The following is a 22259-nucleotide window of genomic DNA, read 5'->3' as shown; positions in this document are numbered from 1 at the left end:
GGGTTACAGAGGAGTACCTACAAACAAAAATAAAAATCAGCACCTGTGATTCCCACCTCATCCATTTAAAAAAAATGTGGTGTATTCTCCTAACCTGCCAAATGACAACGTAGGTTAATTCATATGTTATGATTTGAGTTGGCGACTGCAAGTGCTTACACCTAGACCTAGTGGAGTGATGTGGCTCTTGTTGTGAATAAGCCGTATCAGAAAGGCAGCAGCCTCATGAGACTGAGGTTATAGAAAATGTTCATGATAAAGGAAATTAAACCGTTTTCATTCAGCTCGCAGGTTTTCTTGGGCTCCTCCTAGCCCTCCAGCGAGTCTTGCTGCCCGACGTTTGCGGCACCGGGAGTTGGGGGTAGATGGCGTGAGCGCTACTGAAAACGAACAAGAAACAATGCTTTCCTATGACTGTAACGGGGAAGTAACCGGGATCCCCAAACTAAATGGTCCCTTCCCAGCCTGCTCACCTTCCTCCTCCCCTCTCCATATGGCTCCGCCCCGAAGGCGGCTGCTGTAGCTTGTGGATTTAACTTTCCACGCCAGGATCAAGGGCTTTCCATCACCTTATCTCTGCCTCACACCCCTTTCCCCGGTTAACACCCGCTCACCATATGCTCTCGGGAGAGGACACCAGCAGCAGCAGCAGCTGATCCCACCCTCCCAAAGCCGAGGCAGGCTCTGCAGCCTCCGGGGCTGGGCTGCTCCACGGGAGGCAGCCGGGCAGCCTAGCTTGCTGGGGCCTCCTCCTTCCCCTCCATTGGGGGGCCGGGAAGGTGTGGCGGCTGCGGTTGGCCGCCAGAGGCTTCGCTCTACGCCGAGAGCCCGGAGCTTGCTCGCCCGCGGGGGGGGCAGCGTGCGAACTTCCCTCCCTGCCCATTGCCGGCGGGGTGGGCGGGTCGCTGGTGGCCGAGACGCAGTCCGGGTTCCTGCCCCAGGCCAGCAGCAGCAGCGGGAGCGGGCGCCGCGGGGCGGGAGAGACACGCCGGAGGCGAGAACTTTATCCCCGGGGACGCCGCTCCGCCCTGGGCCCGGAACTGGGGATTTGCGGCGCGCAGTGCTCTCGCCTCGGGCTAGTCAGCTCGCTGCTCTCCCAGCCGGCGGCAGCCGCTGGAGTAACCCGGGGCTGCCGAGGAGCTCACCCAGCCGCCCCGACCCTTTGTGCGCCCCACCCCGCCCCACCCCGCCCCACTTCTCTGGTGCGCGGAGACATGACAGCGGTGCAGGGCAGCAGCGGGGCTCGGCGCTAGCCCTGTGCAGAGGGAGCGGGTCCCCCCTACTCCGCCTTGGCCCCGGGGCTGGGCTCTCTTTGCCGTGGCTGGAGGAGATGGTGCCCGCGCCAGGGTTAGTCTAGTCGCCACAGACCCAGCCCTGCAGCTGCTGGGCTAGCGCGTGTGGGCGCCGCTCCCCTCGCCGTCCGCGGAGCTCTGCTTTATGACCATTTGACCCAGCTCGTCGGAGAAACGCCGCCTGGATAATGTCCACACCAAGCAGATTCAAAAAGGACAAAGAGATTATAGCGGAGTATGAAAGTCAAGTGAAAGGTAAGTGGATGTCAATGGAGGGGAAGAAGGGAGAGAAATTCCCCCCCCCCTTTTTTTTTTTTTTTGCTGTTGCTGCTGCCTGACACTGTTCTTAACTTGGGCTCCCTCTGAGGCTCATCGCAAAATCCAGAGCGATCACAGTGAGTAGGGAGGGGGAGGGTGAAGAGATGAGTTTTAGTTGGATGAGCTGTACTGTACATGCTGATCACAGTCATTCTGGAGTCACACTACCGATTTCACGCGCCCGGATTTGCACATCAAACAACGGAGTGATTGCTGAACTTAATTCCCCTTAGCGGTGTCATTTAAGATAGGGGATTGCAGATGCCGCTCATGCCGCTCTTTATAATTTGTCAGGAATCAGTTTGGAGAAGGGGGGGGCGGGGGACTGATTTACAGCTGGAACGTTTATGAACTCTCTGGCTGAGATTATGCACCTTTCATTAATCAGTGAGGTTTAGTAACCTTTTAAAAAGCTTGGCAGTTAAACTGAAGAAAGACAATAGCAAGTCTTGCCCTCTTCATAATGCACATGGCTTTATTTCCCAAGGATTGCTTTGTATGTTGTGCTGTAGTAGCTTGATTAATAAATGGATCTCTTCAATATTATAAATGTTTCAGCTTCAACATTAGCTACATTTTTACATCCAAGTACTGTGCTGAGAGCAGTGCAACTATAGTCTCGGTTTAGCTGCTAATGTTTCTTAGACCTTCAGTATTCAAAAGGAAAGGAAACCCATCTCTTTTTGTAAAAATATGTTTTGTGGAAGAGAGGACAATAAATTAATGATATGAGGGTGTGCATGTTCCTTGATACAGATTGGTTCCTTTCCAACTGATACGGTGGGTGAAAACTTGTGCTGTTCAATGAAATGCTTATACTACTCCAGTGGATACATATTCCAATGGATAGCTACAGACTTGTCTTAGCTGAAAATGCTACATAAGCCTTTAACACTGTCTATATTATAAAGATAATATTTAAGCAGATAGTAACTGCTACGTGATATGCTGGGCGGAGCCTGCCCTCACATGGAACCCTGCTATGTGGGTGCAGAAATTCCCCCCACATATTCAGGATTGGGGCCTGTGGATCTAAACAAGGCTTTGGAAAATGGGGAGAGAGTACCCCACAACTGTTTATGAAATCCAACAGAATATCAATAGTTGCATAGTCCATCTTCTCTTTTTACTTGATCCTGCAATGAGATCATGATTATATCAGAAATTCAGCATTTTCATGGCAACCAACCGTGATGAAATAAGAAAACAGTCACTGTGTTTAGCCGAATTAAAAAAGATACTGTGCTTTGAGGGGAGGATCCTCCTCTGCCTGCTTCCCTCACCTCCCCCCTCATTATTAGCTAACTTCAGTAAAAACAAAGACTGGGGTAATGAAGGCATCTGGTTATAAACTGTCCCATCAGGCGTTACAGTCCCCCTTTATAATTGCCAAGACTTCACAATGCATTTATAAACCTAATGTATTAGGAATTTTGATTTGTTCATGTTGTTCCCTTGTGGTGTCTCTTAATGTGTACAATGGTTGTCTTGACACTGCTGAAGTGATGACACCCTTAGCAAAGCTGTTTAGAAAGATCCACTAGAATTTGTGGATGTAATCACAGCCTCTTCTTCAAAGACCTATATAACAATTTAATTCCAGATTACAGGAAGTCTGTTTTCCCCATTCTGGGATCACTTTCTTAATGCTAACTGAATATTTGTGTAATGCCACAACAGATCTGGAAGGCCAGATAAACAAATATAAACACAAATTACAAACAAACAAACTAGGGTCAGGTCCTGACCCCCAATATGGTCTCTTTTCACTGGAGAAACCCAAAGGTTCTATAAAGGTGTCCTAGTTAGACAGCAAGGTAACTTTCAGTTAGTGTAAAATCAACAAAGCCAGCTCTGTGCCACTTGTCCAGCATAGAGGTGTCAGGGCATGCTGGGAAAAAGGACCATGGCCCAAGCACCTTTTCCTCCAATGATATCTGGTTAGTGTTATGGCCCCTAGGGAACTGTTACTATCATCATAAATTAAAGCTGCCCTAGAGATATGGGGATTAGAGCATTCCCTAGAATATAGCATGCACAAAGCTGGCATCTTTTGTCCTTTCCCTCCACCAAGGTCCTGTGTTGATTACAGTTTGGTGTGACCCAGGGATCATTCTGGTCCCTAAATGCTGTAGTCCCAAAAGCCATAACTTTCAAAATTTGACAACTCAAAACATATGCATTTGTGTAAACCCAGTTGCGAGACTTATCTGCTGAATATGTTATTGGAGCAAATTGGCTTCTATTATACAACACTAGTAAAGTATGTTTGTGTATGTGGTGGTGCACACATTCTACATATGGAAATGAAGATTTTCAATGTCCTACTTTACATATCTTGTTCTGCTTTCAATTCCTTGACTAAGAGTCAGTTCTATTAGGTATTGTGCCAATTAATTTCTAGCTTATGTGAGCTGAAAGTTATTACTTTCAATACTTTTCTAGTTGTATGAGTAGACTCACTCATTGTATAGGCAGTTCATACAGGAACCTCAGAAATACAGATAGAATTACAAACTAACAGAAATACAAAGGGTACATTTCATTAATGGGTGGAGCATGTGAACATACCACTCCAGTTTCACCTGGTCCCTCCTCTCACCATGAGAAACTTGATCTCTTACTGATTTGTGGTGTTCTTAAAGACTGCTTTTGTCACCAGGAATAAAACTATCACATTTGTGGAAAAAAGAAAATAGTTAAAATAAGAATCTTAAACTCTAACAAGTGTGTCAGGCTACAGAGTCTTTGCTCCTAATCTTACAGTTAGAGCCACATGGGTGGACCCTTGTACCCATGCTCAGCCCCATTGACTTTGGGGATGTCCCATGCCAGGTGCAAGGCTTGACCTAACTGGATCTGATTGCAAGGTTGGGGCCTTAATTTGTAGGGAATATTTGGAGAAAGGCCACTTGCATATAAACCTAAAATTCAGTGATTCGTTGGAAGTGTGAGACCTCTGACTATAGTGAGCAATGGTGGTTGTACTGTAACTTTGCTGTTAAGAATAGATATTTTTATTAAACTGATTAGCTGTGTCACTTTCTAATTTAAGTAGCCTTTGAGGGCTCTCAGGATTTAGTTTATTTCAAATCCATTTTTGACAGTTGTTCTTAAGGACAAGCTTAAAATTGGTAAGGTAAGGTAGTGTGGGGCATGTGCCTTACAGATCTCTTGCTTGTTGGATAATTGAATGAAATGACATGGAATCATAGAAGGGAACTTAAGAATTCATTTAGTACAGTTCCTTGCACTGAGGCAGGACCAAGTATACCTAGACCATCTCTGACAGGTGTCTGTCTAACCTGCTCTTAAAAACTTCCAATGTTAGGAGTTCTACAACCTCCCTTTGTAAGTTATTCCAGTACTTAACTAGCCTTAGGACTTGTCTACATCAGAAAGTTGCAGCGCTGGTGAGGGAGTTACAGCGCTGCAACTTTGAAGGTGTACACATCTGCAGGGCATCACCAGCGCTGCAACTCCCTGTTTGCAGCGCTGGCCGTACTCCCGTTTTGTCTCGGGTGTAGAGGATCCAGCGCTGGTAATCCAATGTAGACACTTACCAGCGCTTTTCTTGACCTCCGTGGAAGGAGGAAGCCTCTGGTAATCAAGCTGGTCTCCTTTCCCGGTTTGCTCTTTCGTTCCCGGAACCCCGAGCAAGCAGGTCTCCTTCCCTGCGGTTTGCTGGGTGGCTCCGGGAACGCGAGAGCAAACCGCGGCGAAGCTGGTCTCCTTCCCCGGTTTGCTCTCTCGTTCCCGGAACCCCGAGCAAGCAGGTCTCCTTCCCTGCGGTTTGCTGGGTGGCTCCGGGAACGCGAGAGCAAACCGCGGCGAAGCTGGTCTCCTTTCCCGGTTTGCTCTCTCGTTCCCGGAACCCCGAGCAAGCAGGTCTCCTTCCCTGCGGTTTGCTGGGTGGCTCCGGGAGCGCGAGAGCAAACCGCGGCGAAGCTGGTCGCCTTTCCCGGTTTGCTCTCGCGTTCCCGGAACCCCCCTTGAAGCCGCCCAACAGCGCTGCAGTGTGGCCACATCTAACACCACTTGCAGCGCTGGTTGCTGTAAGTGTGGCCACTCTGCAGCGCTGGCCCTATACAGCTGTACTAATACAGCTGTAACAACCAGCGCTGCAAAATTTTAGATGTAGACATGGCCTTATAGCTAGAAGTCTTTTCTAATATCAAACCTACATTTCCCTTGCTGTGGATTAAGCTGATTATGTCTTGTCCTACCATTAGTGGATGTGGCGAACAATTGATCACCATCCTCTTTATAACAGCCCTTAACATATTTGATGACTATCAAGTCACCCCGAGTTGTCTTTTTTCCAGACTAACATCCCCAGGTTTTTTTTAAAGCTTTTCTCATAGGTCAGGTTTCCTAAACTTTTTATCCTTTTTGTTGCTTTCCTCCAGACCCTCTCCAATGTATCCACATCTTTCTTAAGGTGTGACTTCTACAGTTAGACACAGTTCTCTAGCTGAGGCCTCACCAGTGCTCAGTTTAGGGGAAAATTACCTTGCATGTCACATGCAACACTTTTGTTGATACAGCCCAGAATATTAGCCACCCCCCTTTTTTTTTTTGCAGCTATATTACATTGCTGACTCTCATTCAATTCGTGATCCACTGTAACCCTCAGATCCTTTTTTATCAGTACTACCAGCTAGCCAGTTATTTCCCATTTTTGTAATTGTGCATTTGATTTGTTTTCTTTCTTTTCTTTCTCAGTATAATACTTTGTACTTGTCTTTATAGAATTTCATCTTGTGGATTACAGACCAATTCTCCTGTTTGTCAAGCTCATTTTGAATTCTTGTGTCCTTCAAATCATTAATAACTGCAATACTCTGAATATGGTCCGTCAACCTGATTTGCACCTTCCTTATATTAATTTCATCAAAATGGAGGAAGAGACTTAGAGGGAGCCAGCTGTGTTCATTTATACTTGCTTTATATACCATTCAGTCTACACTTCTCATATACTCTTATGAGATCATCTGACTACAAAATTTCAGAACTTTAGTCTTGTCTGCTTTTTGGGTGTTTGGGGCGCAAAAAGCCTTCTAAAATGATATGCACTCAGAGATACCTAGAATTATGTAGTGTTAGAGCAAAGTACATAAAGGTACAGCATAATACTGACCTTCAGAAGTCCTAGACATGTCTCAATTTTCAGTCTAACACAGTATTACATGTTTTAAAAGAAACAGGAGAAAGTTCTGTTTAGCTCAGCAGCTGAGATGTACTCTGGCTGTGCCAACTGTATTATTATCCCCCTGGAGCATCTGAGAATGAATGTACCTTCCTATCTGAGAATTATGTGTAGCACTCTCAAGCTCAGACGTACTCATTCACTTGATTGTCTACTTCAGCCTGACTCTTGTTTTTATTCAGAGACCAGCTGGTTCCTGGCACTGTTCTTAATGTACTAATTTAAAGTAAGACCAATTTGATGGATTTACTGAGGAACCCAGAGAGTTAGACAAATAGTAGGACATATCTCTTGGGGTGTATATTGGTATCTTTTGTGTGGTGACTGATCAGCTACTGAGATTTTGAACATCTGACTTTGTCTGGTTTAAAAAAAAACAAAAAACCCTTTACAAGTAGGGATGTAAAATTGAGCCCTGTGCAGAGGACTGACATGACACCCGTGCAGCACTTAAATTCCCTATAAGCCTTTAAAATAGGCCTAGGCACCCTTTAAGTCCTATTAGGGTATGTCTAAACAGCAAACAAACACCTGTGGCTGGCCTGGATCATCTGGCTTGGGCTATGGAGCTATTTAATTGTGATACAGAGATTTGGGCTCAGGCTCAATCTCAAGCCCTGGGACCCAGCAAGCAGGAAGGGTCCCAGAGCCCGGGCTCCAGCCGGGGCCCAAATGTCTACATTGCAATTAAACAACCCAATAGCCCAAGCCCAAGTGGGTTGACACAGGCAAGCCGTGGGTGTTTAATTGCAGTGTAGACATATCCTTACTGGCTCTCCACAAAGTAAAATTCACTTGGGGTGAATAGGAAACATGCTTACTAACTACCTGATCAAGTACTTCTGTTGTAAGATGGTGAATGTTTGAAGCTGTGTGTCTAATGTTAACTAAGGATTGCAAGTGGAGCTGGTTAGAAACTTGCCAATAGAATGTTTCTCTGTTGGAAAATGCCAGTTCATCAAAAACAAAACATTTTGTGGAAATATGTCTGCTTGAGTTAAACTTTGTTTTGAAAGAAAATTTGAAAAAAGTGGTGTGTGTGGTCAAAACATTTTATTTTGAAATGAAAATCAAAGCATTCTATTCCTACTTAATTTTGTATTTACGTATTATATTAGAGCTGTGCAGAGGATGGAGGCTTCATTTCGCAGAGGATTTTAAATTTGGCTTCATTCTGAATTGGAATGAAAACCAAACATCCAGATTCTCCAAAGAAAATTTTTGAAATGTATGTTTGTTTTTTTATTTCAACTTTTTTATTGTATTACAATATCATATAATATAAAATAGTTTCAAAACCGAAACTCATGACAAAAATTCATTTTGTTTTGAAAACATTTTAAATGGGATATAATGACATAACCCTTTTTGAGTTTTCTTTGAAATTCCCCAGACAAACTCTAGATATAAAATTTAGAAAGGAAAAATTGAAATGGTATTTCAATTGACCTTAAAACTCCATGAATTCTGACTCTCATTTTGCTGGAAACTTGAAATCTATGGGATGTTGTTCCATTCTGGAATGGAAAAAAATTGAAATTTTATATTTCCCATGCATGGAAAAATTGATTCCCTCTCAACTGGAAGGCATCAGGAAGAATTTGTCATGGCTTTCAAAGTACAATCCAGGACACTTCCTTAACTTTTTTGTATCTGAAAAAAAAAAAAAATAAAAAAAACCCCCAAACAAATCAGAAAAACCTAGCAAGAGTAGAAACTAATTAAAACTAATTGAAAATTATCATTTTGGTAATTGGGCACTTCAATAGGCTTTATACTTTGCCCTTTCTTACACCTTTTAGATAGTGTGATTTATCTGTACTATTGTTCTGTGACCTCCATTTAAAAATAAACCTTTATTTCTGTTCAAAGCAGCTGTTCAGGAGACTCAGAATATCATTTGAATGTAAATTTAAATATTAAAAAATGAAGGTCTTCTATCTTGAGGGTTTTGAGATGTTTTTGAAAACATGTAATGAATTTTGCCTTCTTACAGATAGGAAAACTCTGTTACAAAGAAGATAAGTTGGTTGGCCAAAGTCACAAAGTAAATCTGTTTGGCAGAGTCAGGAATTGGCTCAGGACATGTGACTCCCTGTCCTGCATCCTAACCATGAGACCATCCTTTTTCCATTTCATATCTTTTGTGTTTCAATGGACATTTGGAGTGAATGGAATCTGGGTTACTTCAGTACATGTAAACAGACAACCAGTAATCTTGAATGTGTCGGGTCTTACGTGTGTGTGTGTGTGTGTGTGTGTGTGTGTGTGTTTGTAAAATAATAAATGATATTTATTTATCTTAAATATGGTGATTGGCTTTTGTCAACTTAATCATTAATAGTGAAAGATATAACTTCCCTCTTAATGTGCTCGCATACCTCACTGAAACCAATGCAATTTGGATCCTGTACAATGGTTTCTTCTGATGTTCTTTCCAAGTGTTTTCTCCACAATATTTCATCATTGCACAGTAAAGTTCTAAATCATGTGAAGGTTCATTTAATTTCCTACTATTATCTTTTTATTGGTCACTTTTTATGAAGTAAAGTATCAGTTGCTAATAACATCAGACTGATAGCTCAGAAATGGTTCTGTGGTCAGGTGGAATGGCTTCTCAATTCATCTTTCTGCTTTGTTTTCCTTAAATTAATTTCAGATTCCATGAATACTGGTTCCCTTGCCAATCAGAGCAGCTCCAGTGGTAATGGATGTCAGCATTGGAAAAGGTTGGCTAGCAGCGATAAGACTGTACAGCAGAGGTGGGCAAACTATGGCCCACGGGACCGTTCTGCCCGGCCCCTGAGCTCCCAGCCGGGGAGACTAGTCCCCAGCCCCTCCCCTGCTAGCCCCTCCCCTGCTGTCCCCATCCCCCGCAGCCACGCTGGCAGTGCTCTGGGTGGCGGGGTTGTGCGCTCCAGCTGAGCAGCATGGCAGTGTGTCTGGCTCTGGCCGGGTGCCGTGGCTACCAGACATGCTGTTCTGAGCGGCTTGGTAAGGGGGCCAGGGCTGGAGGTTGGATAAGGGGTGGTGGGGCCTCGGGGGAGCAGTCAAGGGACAGGGAGTGGTTGGATGGGGGCGGAGGTTCTAGGGGGCGGTCGGGAGGATGGGGGGGGGATGGATAAGTGTGGGAGTCCCGGGGGGGGCCGGTCAGGGGATGGGGGTGTAGATGGGGGCCAGGGGATGGGAAACGGGGGGTTGGATAGGCGTGGGGTTCCAGGGGGAATCTGTCATGGGGTGGGGGTGTGGATAGGGGTCAGAGCAGGGAGGGTTGGATGGGGGTGGGGTTCCAGGGGCAATTAGGGGTGGGGGATCCTGGGAGGTGGGGCGGTTATGAGACAAGGAGCAGGGGGGGTTGGATGGGTCAGGGGTTCTGAGGGGGACAGTCAGGGGGTAGGGGGTGGATAGGGGTCAGAGGCCAGGCTGTTTGGGGAGGCACTGCCTTCCCTACCTGGCCCTCCATACAGTTTTGCAACCCTGATGTGGCCCTCAGGCCAAAAAGTTTGCCCGTCCCTGCTCTACAGCAAGAAATCCTCTGCTGACCCTTATACAGGTTTTTAGCATTGACCCTGTGCTGGCAGTGTGACATCTACATGTTGGACAAGACTGGTCACAGTGGTAGGGGACAGCCACACCAAGCCATGTGCAAGTGGACCAATGGCAAGTTGCTGTATTAACAGAATGCCAGTGGCCCACCTCTGACCCCTGCACTCCTATGAGTAGAAATTAATGCTAACTCAGTTTGTATTTAATCTAGATTAGTTTCTAATAATCTACCCTTACTGCTCAAGTTTCAAGGAACAATGTAGCTTCTTTAATCAGTTTGCATAACCATACTGCAGTATCAGGATTCTTGGATTCTTTTTTTTCTTATGCTGACTGGCTGTTTTCTCAAACCTTCCCCCTCCCTCAGTGGCTTCACCTTGACTTCATACTGTACCTGCCCCTCTTCCCTTCCCTTTTTCTTTCCCTTTATCTCAGTGTTTCTGAGACTGGGTTCACTGCTTGTATTGGGAAAGCCCTTGGCGGGCTGGGCCAGTTTGTTTACCTGCCCTTTCCGAAGGTCCTGCTGATCGCGACTCGCACTGGCTGCGGTTCGCCACTGGGAGCTGCAGGAAGCAGCGCAGGTCGAGGGACTTACTGGCTGCCACTTCCAGCAGCTCCCATTGTCCTGCAGCGGTGAACTGCAGGCAGTGGGAGCAGGGCTGCCCAAAGCGGGGAGCAAGTGGGGCAATTTGCCCTGGGCCCCCCAGGGGTCCCGCAAGCCCCTCTGGGTTTTCAGCTGCATTTCGGCGGGCCCTTCACTCACTCTGGGTCTTCAGCGGCGGGTCCTTCAGTGCAGCAGAAGACTTGGAGTGAATGAAGGACCCGCTGCTGAAGTGCTGCCGAAGCCTCGGAGCGCCGCCTGGTGAGTACAAATGGCGGGGGCGGGGAGCTGGGATTGGCGGCACTTAGGCTGCACTACCGCTGCTGGTTCATTCTTTGGTGGCAATTTGGCAGCAGGTCTTCCCTCCGAGAGGGACCTGACACTGAAGACCCGGCCCTGCCCCAGGCCCTCTGAATCCTCTGGCCGGCCCTGAGTGTTAGCTGCATTCAGCCAGACCAGTGGACGGGGTAGGTAAACAAACTGGCCCTGCCTGCCAGGGGCTTCCCCTACACAAGCAGCGATCCCAGTTTGAGAAACACTGATTTAGCTAAACCCAACTTAAAGAGTGTCACTAAAATGACGTTCTCTGCCAGCACATTGTTGACTCTGTTATACCCCTTCCTTCACCCTGTCTGTCTTGTCTGTTTAGATTGTAAGCTCTTCAGGCAGGGACCATTTGCTTCTCTGTTCAGTGCCTACTATAATGCATCCCCATGCTTGGTAGGCCCTTCAGCACTATAGTAGTAAATGTGACTAGATTGTTGACAAATATACATCTACCAATGAAAGATTATTCCCTATAGCTCATTTTTGTAATATCTTCAATCCCATTTTAAATGACTGTAGTGATTGGGCTTCCATTGGTTGTCTTGAGAGATGATGCTACAGCCTGAGAGGGGTATCCTTATCAGGAACATTATTTTTTTTATACTGTATTTCAACTTTCCTCTTCCATCATGATTGAGCCAAAGAGAACTTTTCTTTTCCCGAAAATTGTCCACTGAGCCACCCAATGCCTCATGAATTAATATATTGTTCAGTTTGTGAAAACTAACTGGAATGTGGTCAGGTCAGTCAGTCTCTCTTGGAAAACATCTAAATACAAAGACACCCACCAGATACGTGTTGGTGATATCCATGTTGCTTGTTGCATAACTCAACAATTTATTTATCTTGCTTTTTAACCTGCCCACTAATCAGTGTGCTTCAGGACTGCTTCTAATACTCTTGAGCAGTTTCCAGTAGCTGCTATTTTTTAAAAAAGGAAAGCAAATCTCTGTCCTCTCCCTCCCACTCTGACAAGAATATTTCAACTTTTTTCTCCCAGAAATGTGGCATTTCCACCCAAAATGATACCACACTAATGTGGAAGGTGGGTGGTATCTGTCTTTGAGTAGTAACAAGCTTAATGTCAAGTATCTTGCAGACCACCTGAACTGGAAATGGCAACTTTATACCCCGTTGGAAAGGGGAGGTACCAAGTATTTGCGTCTAGCCCTGCTAAATCCTGAGGTACTGGATCTCTCAATAACCATTGTATAGGGAAAAGTTACATTCGATTAATTTGTAGATATTTCTGAAACAAATTAATGCTCTTCTTTCTCCAAGGCCTACCTTCATGGTGTGAAGGCAACCTGATTTACAGTGCTCCTGCCCTCTGTCAGCGAGATTCCATTCAAAGTTCTCTTAGAAAATTTGGCACGTACAGAGTGCATTATGATGTACTGCGATAAAAAGGTGTCAACAGTATGAGCTGGGGTGACCTGAATAATTAGTTTATGGCTTTGTTAATCTCGGGTGACCATATCAAAATGATGCTGAGGAAATTTCTATGCTACATTACATTATCTATATGTAAGTACATATCCAAATATTCCTTGATTAGACTTCCTCTGAAAAAAGCAAGTATGTGTACTCATGCATATCTTAAATTGTGAGACTTCTGGAGGTTGTGGGTTTTTTTTATAATCTTGATAGTGGGAGAAAATAATGGAAGCTTCTCCTTTCTCTGTCATAAGAGTTCTAACAGGATTGTCTAGAAACAGGTATTTATGCATACATTTTCAATGAGCTTTTTTTCTTGTTTATAACTTGTATGACTAATAAAATTTATTTGAGTTTCAGTTGTAATTTCTTAAATTTTTTTCCTTACAAATGCATTAGTAGTAATAAGTGGGTAGACAGTGGAAAGGTATTGCTGTTGAATATAGTATATTTAAAAAAAGAAAAGAAAAAAGACCACCTGAAAATGTACTTTACATAAAATGCCTTTTTATCTCTAATGAGAAGCATAAGTATATTTACAAGAATTAACGATTGGAGCCGTTATGATACATTATTTCTTGTAAACCGTATTTGGAATTTGGAATAAAAACAAGTGTAGCTGACTTACTGGATGACAACTTCCAGGAAGTAATGATTGTAACCCTTTATGTAATTAGCCACCATGGAAAAATAAATGAGTGTTGCCATTTCATGTAAATAGACTGTCCAGACTGCTCAACTGACACAATCTTTGTTCATTTGAAATATTCAACATGTGTTCTGTTAACAGTATATTGCTGCTGTAATGTGCTCGGAAGCCTTGCAGCTTTAATCTACTTTTCTCTTTTTGTTTGTAAATCCACATAAATGGAGCAATACATAGTCCAGTATCCAGGCAAACTGGAAAGAAATAATTGTAAGGAAATGCACTGGTATTTTTTTATTGCTTTTATGAATACAGCTTATTTAATTCTTTATCTTAACAAGGTAGCGTGCCTGAGGAGCAAGAAATTGGAATCATTGGTTTTTTTCCCCTCCATCTGAATAATCTGTTTCCTTAATCACAACTAAAAATTGAGCTGCTCTATGTGGCAAACCAATAAAGAACTCAGGGCTGTGACAGCCAATGTTCATGTATCCTCTCTCTCCCTGTTCACTAGAAAAAATTTAATTTATGTGCTGTGAACCAAAACAAACCCAGGATTAATTTAAGCCTCTCAACTTTACCATTGCCCTTTTTTAACAGCATATAGATATATTTTCAGAATATGTAAGAAAATAGGGAGCTTCTAGTTTCTTATTCCTCTGTTAGTGGATATCTAAATTTCAGAAGTAGCACAACACACTTTCCCCTTCACAACGCATAGATGTAATATATCTTGTATGGTAACTGGATTTCCAATGAGGTGTTAAGAGTTTATGTATTCTAATTCTTATTGGCTTTGCCATGTAGTAGACTACTTGGGTCCTAGATGTCAATGTTAAAGAGTTGTATATAGTATGTGGCCTTATTCAGAATGGTTTTGTATATTGGCGTGTAATTTCCAACTAACAGTTGATTAAAATTAGTCAGACCCTGAGTGTCAAGACAGAAAAGAGAACAAAAGTGTTATTAATCTCAACAGATACTCTTAAATTAAAATCTTAATGAAGCTCCTGGTGGGAAAAATTCTGCTGCATAGAAAATAGAAAGACTAGGGAGCCCAATATAGGGGTATGCTGCGTATGTCTGGTCACCAGTGGTCTCCTCTCCAATATGCTCTTATCTCCAAAAGAGAAGGCTTCTCAACAGATATTGCTACGTTCTTCTCCACTCTTCCAAATTATTTCTGTTGTAACAGTTCCTGATAGGAAGATTTTTATGTGCACATTCTTAGTTGAACTTGTGACATTGTAGTTGACTTTATAATCCCTTCCTCATCAACAATTTGTGCTGTCACAAACTAATCATTAAGGGTCAAATCCTGAAGTTCTTACTTGGGGGAGAATGATCACTAATATCAGTGCGTGTTTTGCCTGACTGAAGTTGAGTAAAACTTACAGCCCTATGACTTAAGGCAAAAACTAAGCAGTAGGAGCATCTTGGCTTTTTCTCTCATTTAATCAAGTCACAGTATTCATTTGAGACACACACTTCCATTCATACTGATCTGCTGTTATCGGTATGTAACTGCAAAGTATTGCCAAATACTGAATCTGGGTTTGGTTGTCAGGAGAGGGGGTTACAGTCTTCATTTGAGGTTTTTAGCCTTTTGAAAGTGTGACATTGTCGGATGTTTGAGTCTTCGAAGGTCAAGAACTCTGAGTAGAAACCAACAAGCCTAAGAAACAAAATTTCCATTTTCATGCTGATGTGCATAGTAATGCAACTATAGAGAAATATGAAAATAAACACATCAGCAGAAGTGTTTTCAAATACAATTTCTAAAAACATTTTTCCTATGTGGCATCAGGAGCCCTTTAAAACACTGTCATTTAAGAGGGAGCTTAGATCCTGTGCGTGTTGGTGTCTGGTAATGTATAATCAATCTTTAATACAATAAGTTAGCAAGCTTTGTTCTTCCTTTCCATTATCAGACACATTATTTCTTTATTACAATAAACATGCTGTCATCAAGAAATCTGTTTACATATGCAGACAAGTTGATCACAACTACAATATTCATATTGCAGAGATCAGGAATCCATCCATAATGAGAGATGTAGTACAGCTTATAGAGGTAGTGGAAAGAGCAAGTCATTTACTGATGCTAGTGAAGATAACAGTAGCTAATGTGTGCAAACTTACTTTTTAGAATGGTAGACAGCAGATTTTGCCTGTCTTGCAGAGAGGAGCCCTGCTCTGTGAGACCTTAAACAGAAGGTCCTTATGCAATTGATTTGATAATACACTTCAGGCAACCTCTCTAAACAACTCAAGAGAGCAAAAGAGCTGCAACATGAAGCAAACAATTTTTCAAATCTCTAACTCCTTATTGTCAGTTCAGCAGAATGCTAACAACATAGGGGCAGGATGGCTCAGGAGATTGGTAATAGAATATAGAGTATATTTCATACAGGTTGCCAGCTGGAATCCAGCATAGGTTAAGTAATCACCAAAATTATGCCACCTGAAAGCTGCCAGGTGACCTACATGGTATGAGTGGGAAATCTTAGTTCAGTTTAAATGGAACAGATAGGCTTTCACTTTACAAAAAGTCTTGTGGCTGGTAGGCTTGCAAACAGACTCACAGGCCAAGGACTAAATAGGCATTTGGGCCTAGATCTAGAAAGGTAATTAGGCACCTCACTTCTGTTGAAATCAGGGCCTTTGAAGTTCTGGGCCCTGAAGGTTGATTTGCCCTTGGAGGTAGTTTCTCTAGAATGTGATAGACAGACACACATTTGGCATTCTATTACTGGAAAGTATGTGCGGCTGCTCTACTTATTCTCTGGATAAATAAGGGAACTCCACCCTCCACATGCTTGTACTACTTTTTTAAGTAAAAACAAAATTGCTTTTATAAGTAATCATTTGTTTTACTAAATCAGTTTGAAAAAAAATCTAGAGGATAATTTTTTGTTCAGCACACCCATTAAAGTAGTAGATATCTTCAAGAATAAATAACAATGGGTATAAAATCTCTAGAGAGGAACAGTTGTCCTGAACTAAAAAAACCTGAAAATGCAAATATCTGAAGACTGCATCCAATTTTAACAAAAATAACTGCTGAGTTGCAATATACTGGTTCATAATTAGAGGTATGTAAGCTATTATTTTTCAACAAATTTTTCTGTTTGTAGAAAATTCAGACAAAACCCTGAAGTTATTCAAAATTAATTGAAAGGTTTGTGCAACCTACTTGAGTCCTGAGCTTTTGTTTTGAGTATTCTATTTTAATTTGCTATTCATCCTGTGTAACCAGTCATCTAAAGATTCATTATATTTCTGCTCCCTGATTGCCTGGCTCCCAGGCTCTCAAACCTTTCACAGTGGCCATCTAAAAAATTTTGCCACAAAAATTTATCCCAGTGAATGTTGGTGGAAAGTAAGGAGGAGAGAGGAGAAAGGGCTCACAAATAGCACCTGAAACAAAACTGAAGCTTTTACTCAATCAAATAACACCACATGTTTGTACTACTCATCCAGCTCCAATCATAATACATTTAGTGGGAAGAAGAAGTGAGTTGAGTTCACTTTTGACAATTAGCCAACCTATCTGTCATATTTCATCTGCCTATGATGAAGTGAACCTCACTTGTAAGCAGGCTTGACTGTACAGTTGTATACAAAGTACCATAGCTCAGGTGTGTACATCAATATCAGAGGTAAACAAGAAGAATGAAACTGAATGTCAGAAAACTCTGATGAGCTTGTAAAGAGGGGTTTGAGAAAATGCTTTTGGTTTGTTTCTGAAGGGCGGCTTAAGATTTATTTCGTGTTCAGCAAGAGAAGGTTCACTTTCTCTCTTACCCATATCTAATTGCTGATTTCTAATATTTTAATTAATATTGATGGGGCATCTTTTTTTTGTCTTGGACTGGATGCAGTTCTTATTTTACAATATTTTTCAATATTCCTCTGTCTCATCTTCATCCAAGTAATTAGAGAGATGATGTTGTAGGATTGTGATTAATCTCCGAGGTTTTAAACTGTCTTTAAATGAATGCACTCAAGCTCTTAGTATTTGCATTAACACGTTTGGTTTCTAAACTATGGTACATGATCTGCAGCGCACCTGCTAGTCACATGATGTTGGCTTAGCCTCCTTATTGCCACCTGCTAACTTGCATTAAGAAAGCTGAAAATAAATTACTTCCAAATATGAATTTTCCAGGCCAGCAATTGCTACGGTTGCCGCAGAGGCATTATTTGATTAATGGGAGGTTGGTAGTGTGTGTGATCATGGAGAAGTGATCAAGAAGACTATCCCCTAATGTTTTCTGCAACATGTAGTATGGAGGAGAGGCTGCATGGCAACTTTTTCCCTATTGGCAGTGTATTTTAAGTTCCTTGGAACAAGGAAAATCTTTATGTATTTGCACAATACCTAGTACAGTAGGGTTCTGGTCTATGACTGGCTATCACAGGAGCTACTGCAATATAAATGGTAACTTTGTTATAGGAGACGAACAATAGGACTGACTTTGGTTATAAGGATTCTGGTACTGGATGATTAGCTCTACTATGCTCTGACAAAATCAAAACTCCTAATCTGTCACAGATGTTCAGTCTCTCCCTTCCTGGTCCAAGTTCAGGATCCAACCCAGCCCTGATGTAACCAGGTATAATTAAATTGATTTCAGTTCACTATTGAGTTATACCAGGCCTAAATTAGAACTGATTGCCACTAGTTCTACTGATAATTTGGAAGAAGCTATTAGAAGGATTGTGGCACAGTGGAAGTGCTAGTTTCTATATAATTCATTGTAGACTCAAAAATGCCAAATGATGGGTGTATTATTTGGTGGTTTCCTTAGTAAACTTTCTTTTCCAGTGAGACTTTGAATGATTAGAAACTTGCTAATATTTACCAGTCAAGCTGCCTCCCATGCTCTAGCTTTCTTATCTGTTAGTGCACAAGGTAGACCATCACTATGTGAGGGGTCCCATTACCATGAACAATTACCGACTAATGCAAGACTGTGATGTCAGTGGCTGTTGAGCTGGACCCATTGTATAACTTGGGGTGGGGAAAGGTGGTAATTGTCTGGTTTGGTATCTGCTTTCTTTTATAAAGTGTTTGTAACAGCTGTAGGCGTCAGTCCTGCAAACAAGGCCATGCTTAATTTTATGCACATGAGTATGTTGACCTCACTGGGGCTACTGACCTTCCCAGCATTAGTTATATGCATAAGTGTCTACAGGATTGGGGTTTTATTGTATCATGAAAATATACAGCATGAATGAAGAGCACTTCAAGTCTTTCCTCCATTTGAATTAGATGTTCATAACTGATTCCTAGTCCCTAGACACTGTCAGTGTGCCTGCTCATTTGAGTAAGGATCTGACCCATACTTAAGACCCCCAAGCTTCTTGCTAATCTACAATAATACAAATAATTATCTATTGAAACTAGTCAAGAACTACAACTTGACTTTGATAGAATTAGGAGGATAAAATACAGTTAGTCTTGGATGAATACGGTAATGGGTATGATTTAATGGTAATGGATATACTTTAAAGTTGTTGCAGCGAAGTCCTTTCAGATGCATGCTATTTTACTTTCCTGTGTGCATGCAGTTAAAACAAAATAGTCTAAACAAAACAAACTTTAAATTGTAAAAGTGACTTTATCGGAGACAAAGATTTTATGGACCTAAAATAGGGAGGATAAATTATTTGAAAGTCACTGTTTATCTGTATCACAAAATGCAAAAAGTACAAACATACTAACAAAAGGCTGACTTCTTTGACATTTTAATCTTTTAAACCTTTGAAATATATGTGGGTATCAAAAGACTTGCTTCTAAATCCATTGGATGGTGTTTTCAGTGTCTCAAATATAGTGTGCAAAAACTGTAGCAGATAAAAAAAAAAAAAAGATCAGAAAGCTTAATGCAGTCAGAACATCATAACCTATTATGTAAAGCAACATTTGGCAAGGCCTTCCCAGCTGCTGTAAATGAACAGTAAGATAATTTTATCAGCTGCTTTGACTATCTTTATTACGTAACCTATATATTTATGACCCTATTGATGTTTAGCTGTGAAATTGCAATATGGATGGAACAAAGATTCTATATAACAATGAAGAAGCAGAAAGATTCTTGCATCAAAAAGAAAAGCCAGGAAAATATTTAACACTTCATGTTCATGGCTGAGAAAGTTTGTTGAATCGTTTTGCAGATTTAAATATTATACTATGATGTAACCATTCAATACAAAAGGTTCTTTAGTAACAGAATGGCGTTGCTGAACATTGATATATGCTATCTAAATATATGTAGGTCAATAAGCAGAATGTGATGATTTATACAAAGGAATCACTGAATCCATAACTGTTAACCACCATGATCTAGCAGATATTCTTTTAATATAAGAGATTTTTTTTAATCCACTATATCTAGATATTTATGACCCCTTCACTGTAGTATTCAAGTGCCTCTCAAGTTTTTAGAAATAGCATCAGTTTCTTCCTTCTTTCCTAATCTGTAGGATGAATAGCTTGATTAGTTCACAGGTGTGGCTAGGAGTGTTAGTGAAAAGTTTAAATAAAAAATGAGTTTTTCATTTAGTTTTGAAAGTGGTGAGGTCCTTGGTCATTCTTATGCCTTGGAAGAGTGAGTTCTATAGTATAGTTTAGATGTAGCTCCAATGAAAGTCATCCTCCTTCATTCACAGTCCTCCCCATGTAGTCTCATTGTTCCTGTGAAATGCAGCTATTGAGAGAGGTCATGGTTGTGGATGAACAGGGAATTGCTCATGGATGTAGTTTGGGGGCGGTTAGTGCCCCTCCCCCAAACTGCAAGCCTGAGGCAGGCATGGATTTTGCCCAACTCCCAAACATGCATCCACATTGGCCTGACTGGAGCTCCCCTCCCACCCCTAAAATAAAGAAATTAAACTGCGCGTATGGAATTGCTCAGTAGCGAGGGCCAATTCCATGGAGGGCTTTCGATGCCAAGACAGAAGTCTAGGTTCTTACATTGTGCCCGACAATTTCATATCTGTGCATTTGGAATTCTGGCTGTCCATTCAGAGTTCTAAGGTGTTCTTCAGTTCTACTTTCTCTCCTATTTTGTTGTTCAGGGTTTAAAACTTGTGCATCTGTGATACTTGGGAAGTTATACTTGTACTCAAGAGTTACCAGCTATCTACGGAAATACAGAATGCAGTGGGGCCTAGCCTGGCCTGGCCTGTTAGATTTAAAATTAAAGTAATGAATGGGTGAGCCTTCTGGATTATTAATCTTAATTGTTTTTGTTCTTGCCTCAAGTCAGTTTGTTGTAGCTATTATGGTGTTCCAGAAGGACACTCTTCCGTTTCAGGAATTGGAGATTTAAATATGCATTGTTCTTCTGGGTAGTAGTACTGAGCAGTCAAGTAAGAACAAAGAAACCTGTAATTGGGATAGGAGTTTGAATTGTGTTGCATTGTCAGCTAGATAAATAAAACAATGACTAGGGTGGAAGTAGCACATCTGTTTATAAAATTAAGTGGCAAGTTTAGAATAAACCAGTAATTTTTACTTAGGAAACTCTTAATATTTTTGAAATACTGTTTTTTTTCCCTCAGAGCATTCACAAGTCCCTTCTTGAATATATTTTTCACTTGACCCCCCCACCCCCAACTTATCTGAATTTAGTTCACAAAAAGAATTTTCATGTAGCAACATAAAATGAATAGTCTAGTGGTGTGTGTGTGCGGCTGTAATTTTTGTTAATATTTGCATTGTAACTATGTCCCCATATCCCTAATCTTTAAATATTTTTAATCTAAAAGTTCTCAATACATTCTGTAGCATTTTCTTGAGCAAGAAAAATGACAGTAAATCTATTCTGCTCCATTCTGTAATATACAGAATATATAGAAGCTCTGTTTTGTTAAGGGCTTGATGTCAGTGAGACTCTGTGTAGGCTCAGCAGTCTGTCCACATGCAATGAACTGGAGAATTGTGGCCTACGAGAAATATTTCACAGCTACAGGGGATTTTTAATTTGGTGGTAAAGTTACTTTGAGCAGAAATGTGAACTATAAGGTTTCCACTAATCAACAAATTTTAGAGATGGGAGAACTAGCAATTTTTAAGCAATTTTTTTTAAATAATTTTTTTTTCATTTGCTTAACTAACATTGATTTTGATTTCTTGCTTGAAATTAACCAAGCATTATTCAGTGGTCCAACCTTGATATTTTTAAAATCACTTCAAAATGAGAGGTTTGTTAAAAATGTGTATTGCACAACTATTTTTATATCTGTCTTAGGCATTTGTGATGTGATCAGCTCCAAAATATTTAGACACCAAATGCAGTAATTAAAAGAAATAATTGCTGATTCTCAAGCAGAAATGATTTCAAGTCTTCCTTCTTCTGGTGAGATCTTTGAGATGTGCTGGTGATAATTAGGGAAATAGGAGATAAATACTGTAGGCATTTTCATAGCCTTCTCTATTGAGGGGTTGGTGGCAATGCTTTGCAGAGAGGTCTTGCATTTTACTCCAACGGACTGAGCCAGACCCCCCTGAAGCCAGTAGAGGGACTACCATTTACATAAGTAGACTTTGGATCAGGAGTGACATGGGCTCAACCTGATCTCTGGAGACATGGAATTTAAAAGTCCTGTGCCAAATATACCCCAGTCTTAAAGAACTTTCCTCTGCTCCATCAGTCAAAATTTCCCCATAGATTCAGGCATGTATGGTGGGAATGTAAGGTTTCATTTTTATACAAGGGAACATAAACCTGTTTTAAGTGCAAAATTCACTCTACCTAGGGAGCTGCTAAATTGCCTCCATGTTATTAATATATTATGAATTTTATGCTTTATTTGCTGGTTTGAAATTGCTGCCAGTAAAAACTTCTGTAAGTGGCATCAGTTGCCCATAGA

General features: G+C 41.6%; 1 protein-coding gene across 2 annotated transcripts in view; it reads left to right on the top strand.

Moving 5' to 3' along the window:
• The first annotated feature begins 941 nt into the window (after positions 1 to 941).
• The window catches only part of SRGAP1 (SLIT-ROBO Rho GTPase activating protein 1), a 263498-nt gene continuing 242180 nt past the window's right edge, over positions 942 to 22259 (top strand). For both annotated transcript variants that reach the window (XM_030548849.1, XM_030548848.1), the window contains exon 1: positions 942 to 1547. In XM_030548849.1, the coding sequence (XP_030404709.1) occupies positions 1481 to 1547 (67 nt within the window). In that variant the 5' untranslated portion in view covers positions 942 to 1480. The remainder of the gene's footprint in view (positions 1548 to 22259) is intronic.

Source organism: Gopherus evgoodei, chromosome 1, assembly GCF_007399415.2.
Source record: "Gopherus evgoodei ecotype Sinaloan lineage chromosome 1, rGopEvg1_v1.p, whole genome shotgun sequence".
Classification (NCBI taxonomy): domain Eukaryota; kingdom Metazoa; phylum Chordata; order Testudines; family Testudinidae; genus Gopherus; species Gopherus evgoodei.
This window is presented reverse-complemented; position numbering and strand designations above follow the sequence as displayed.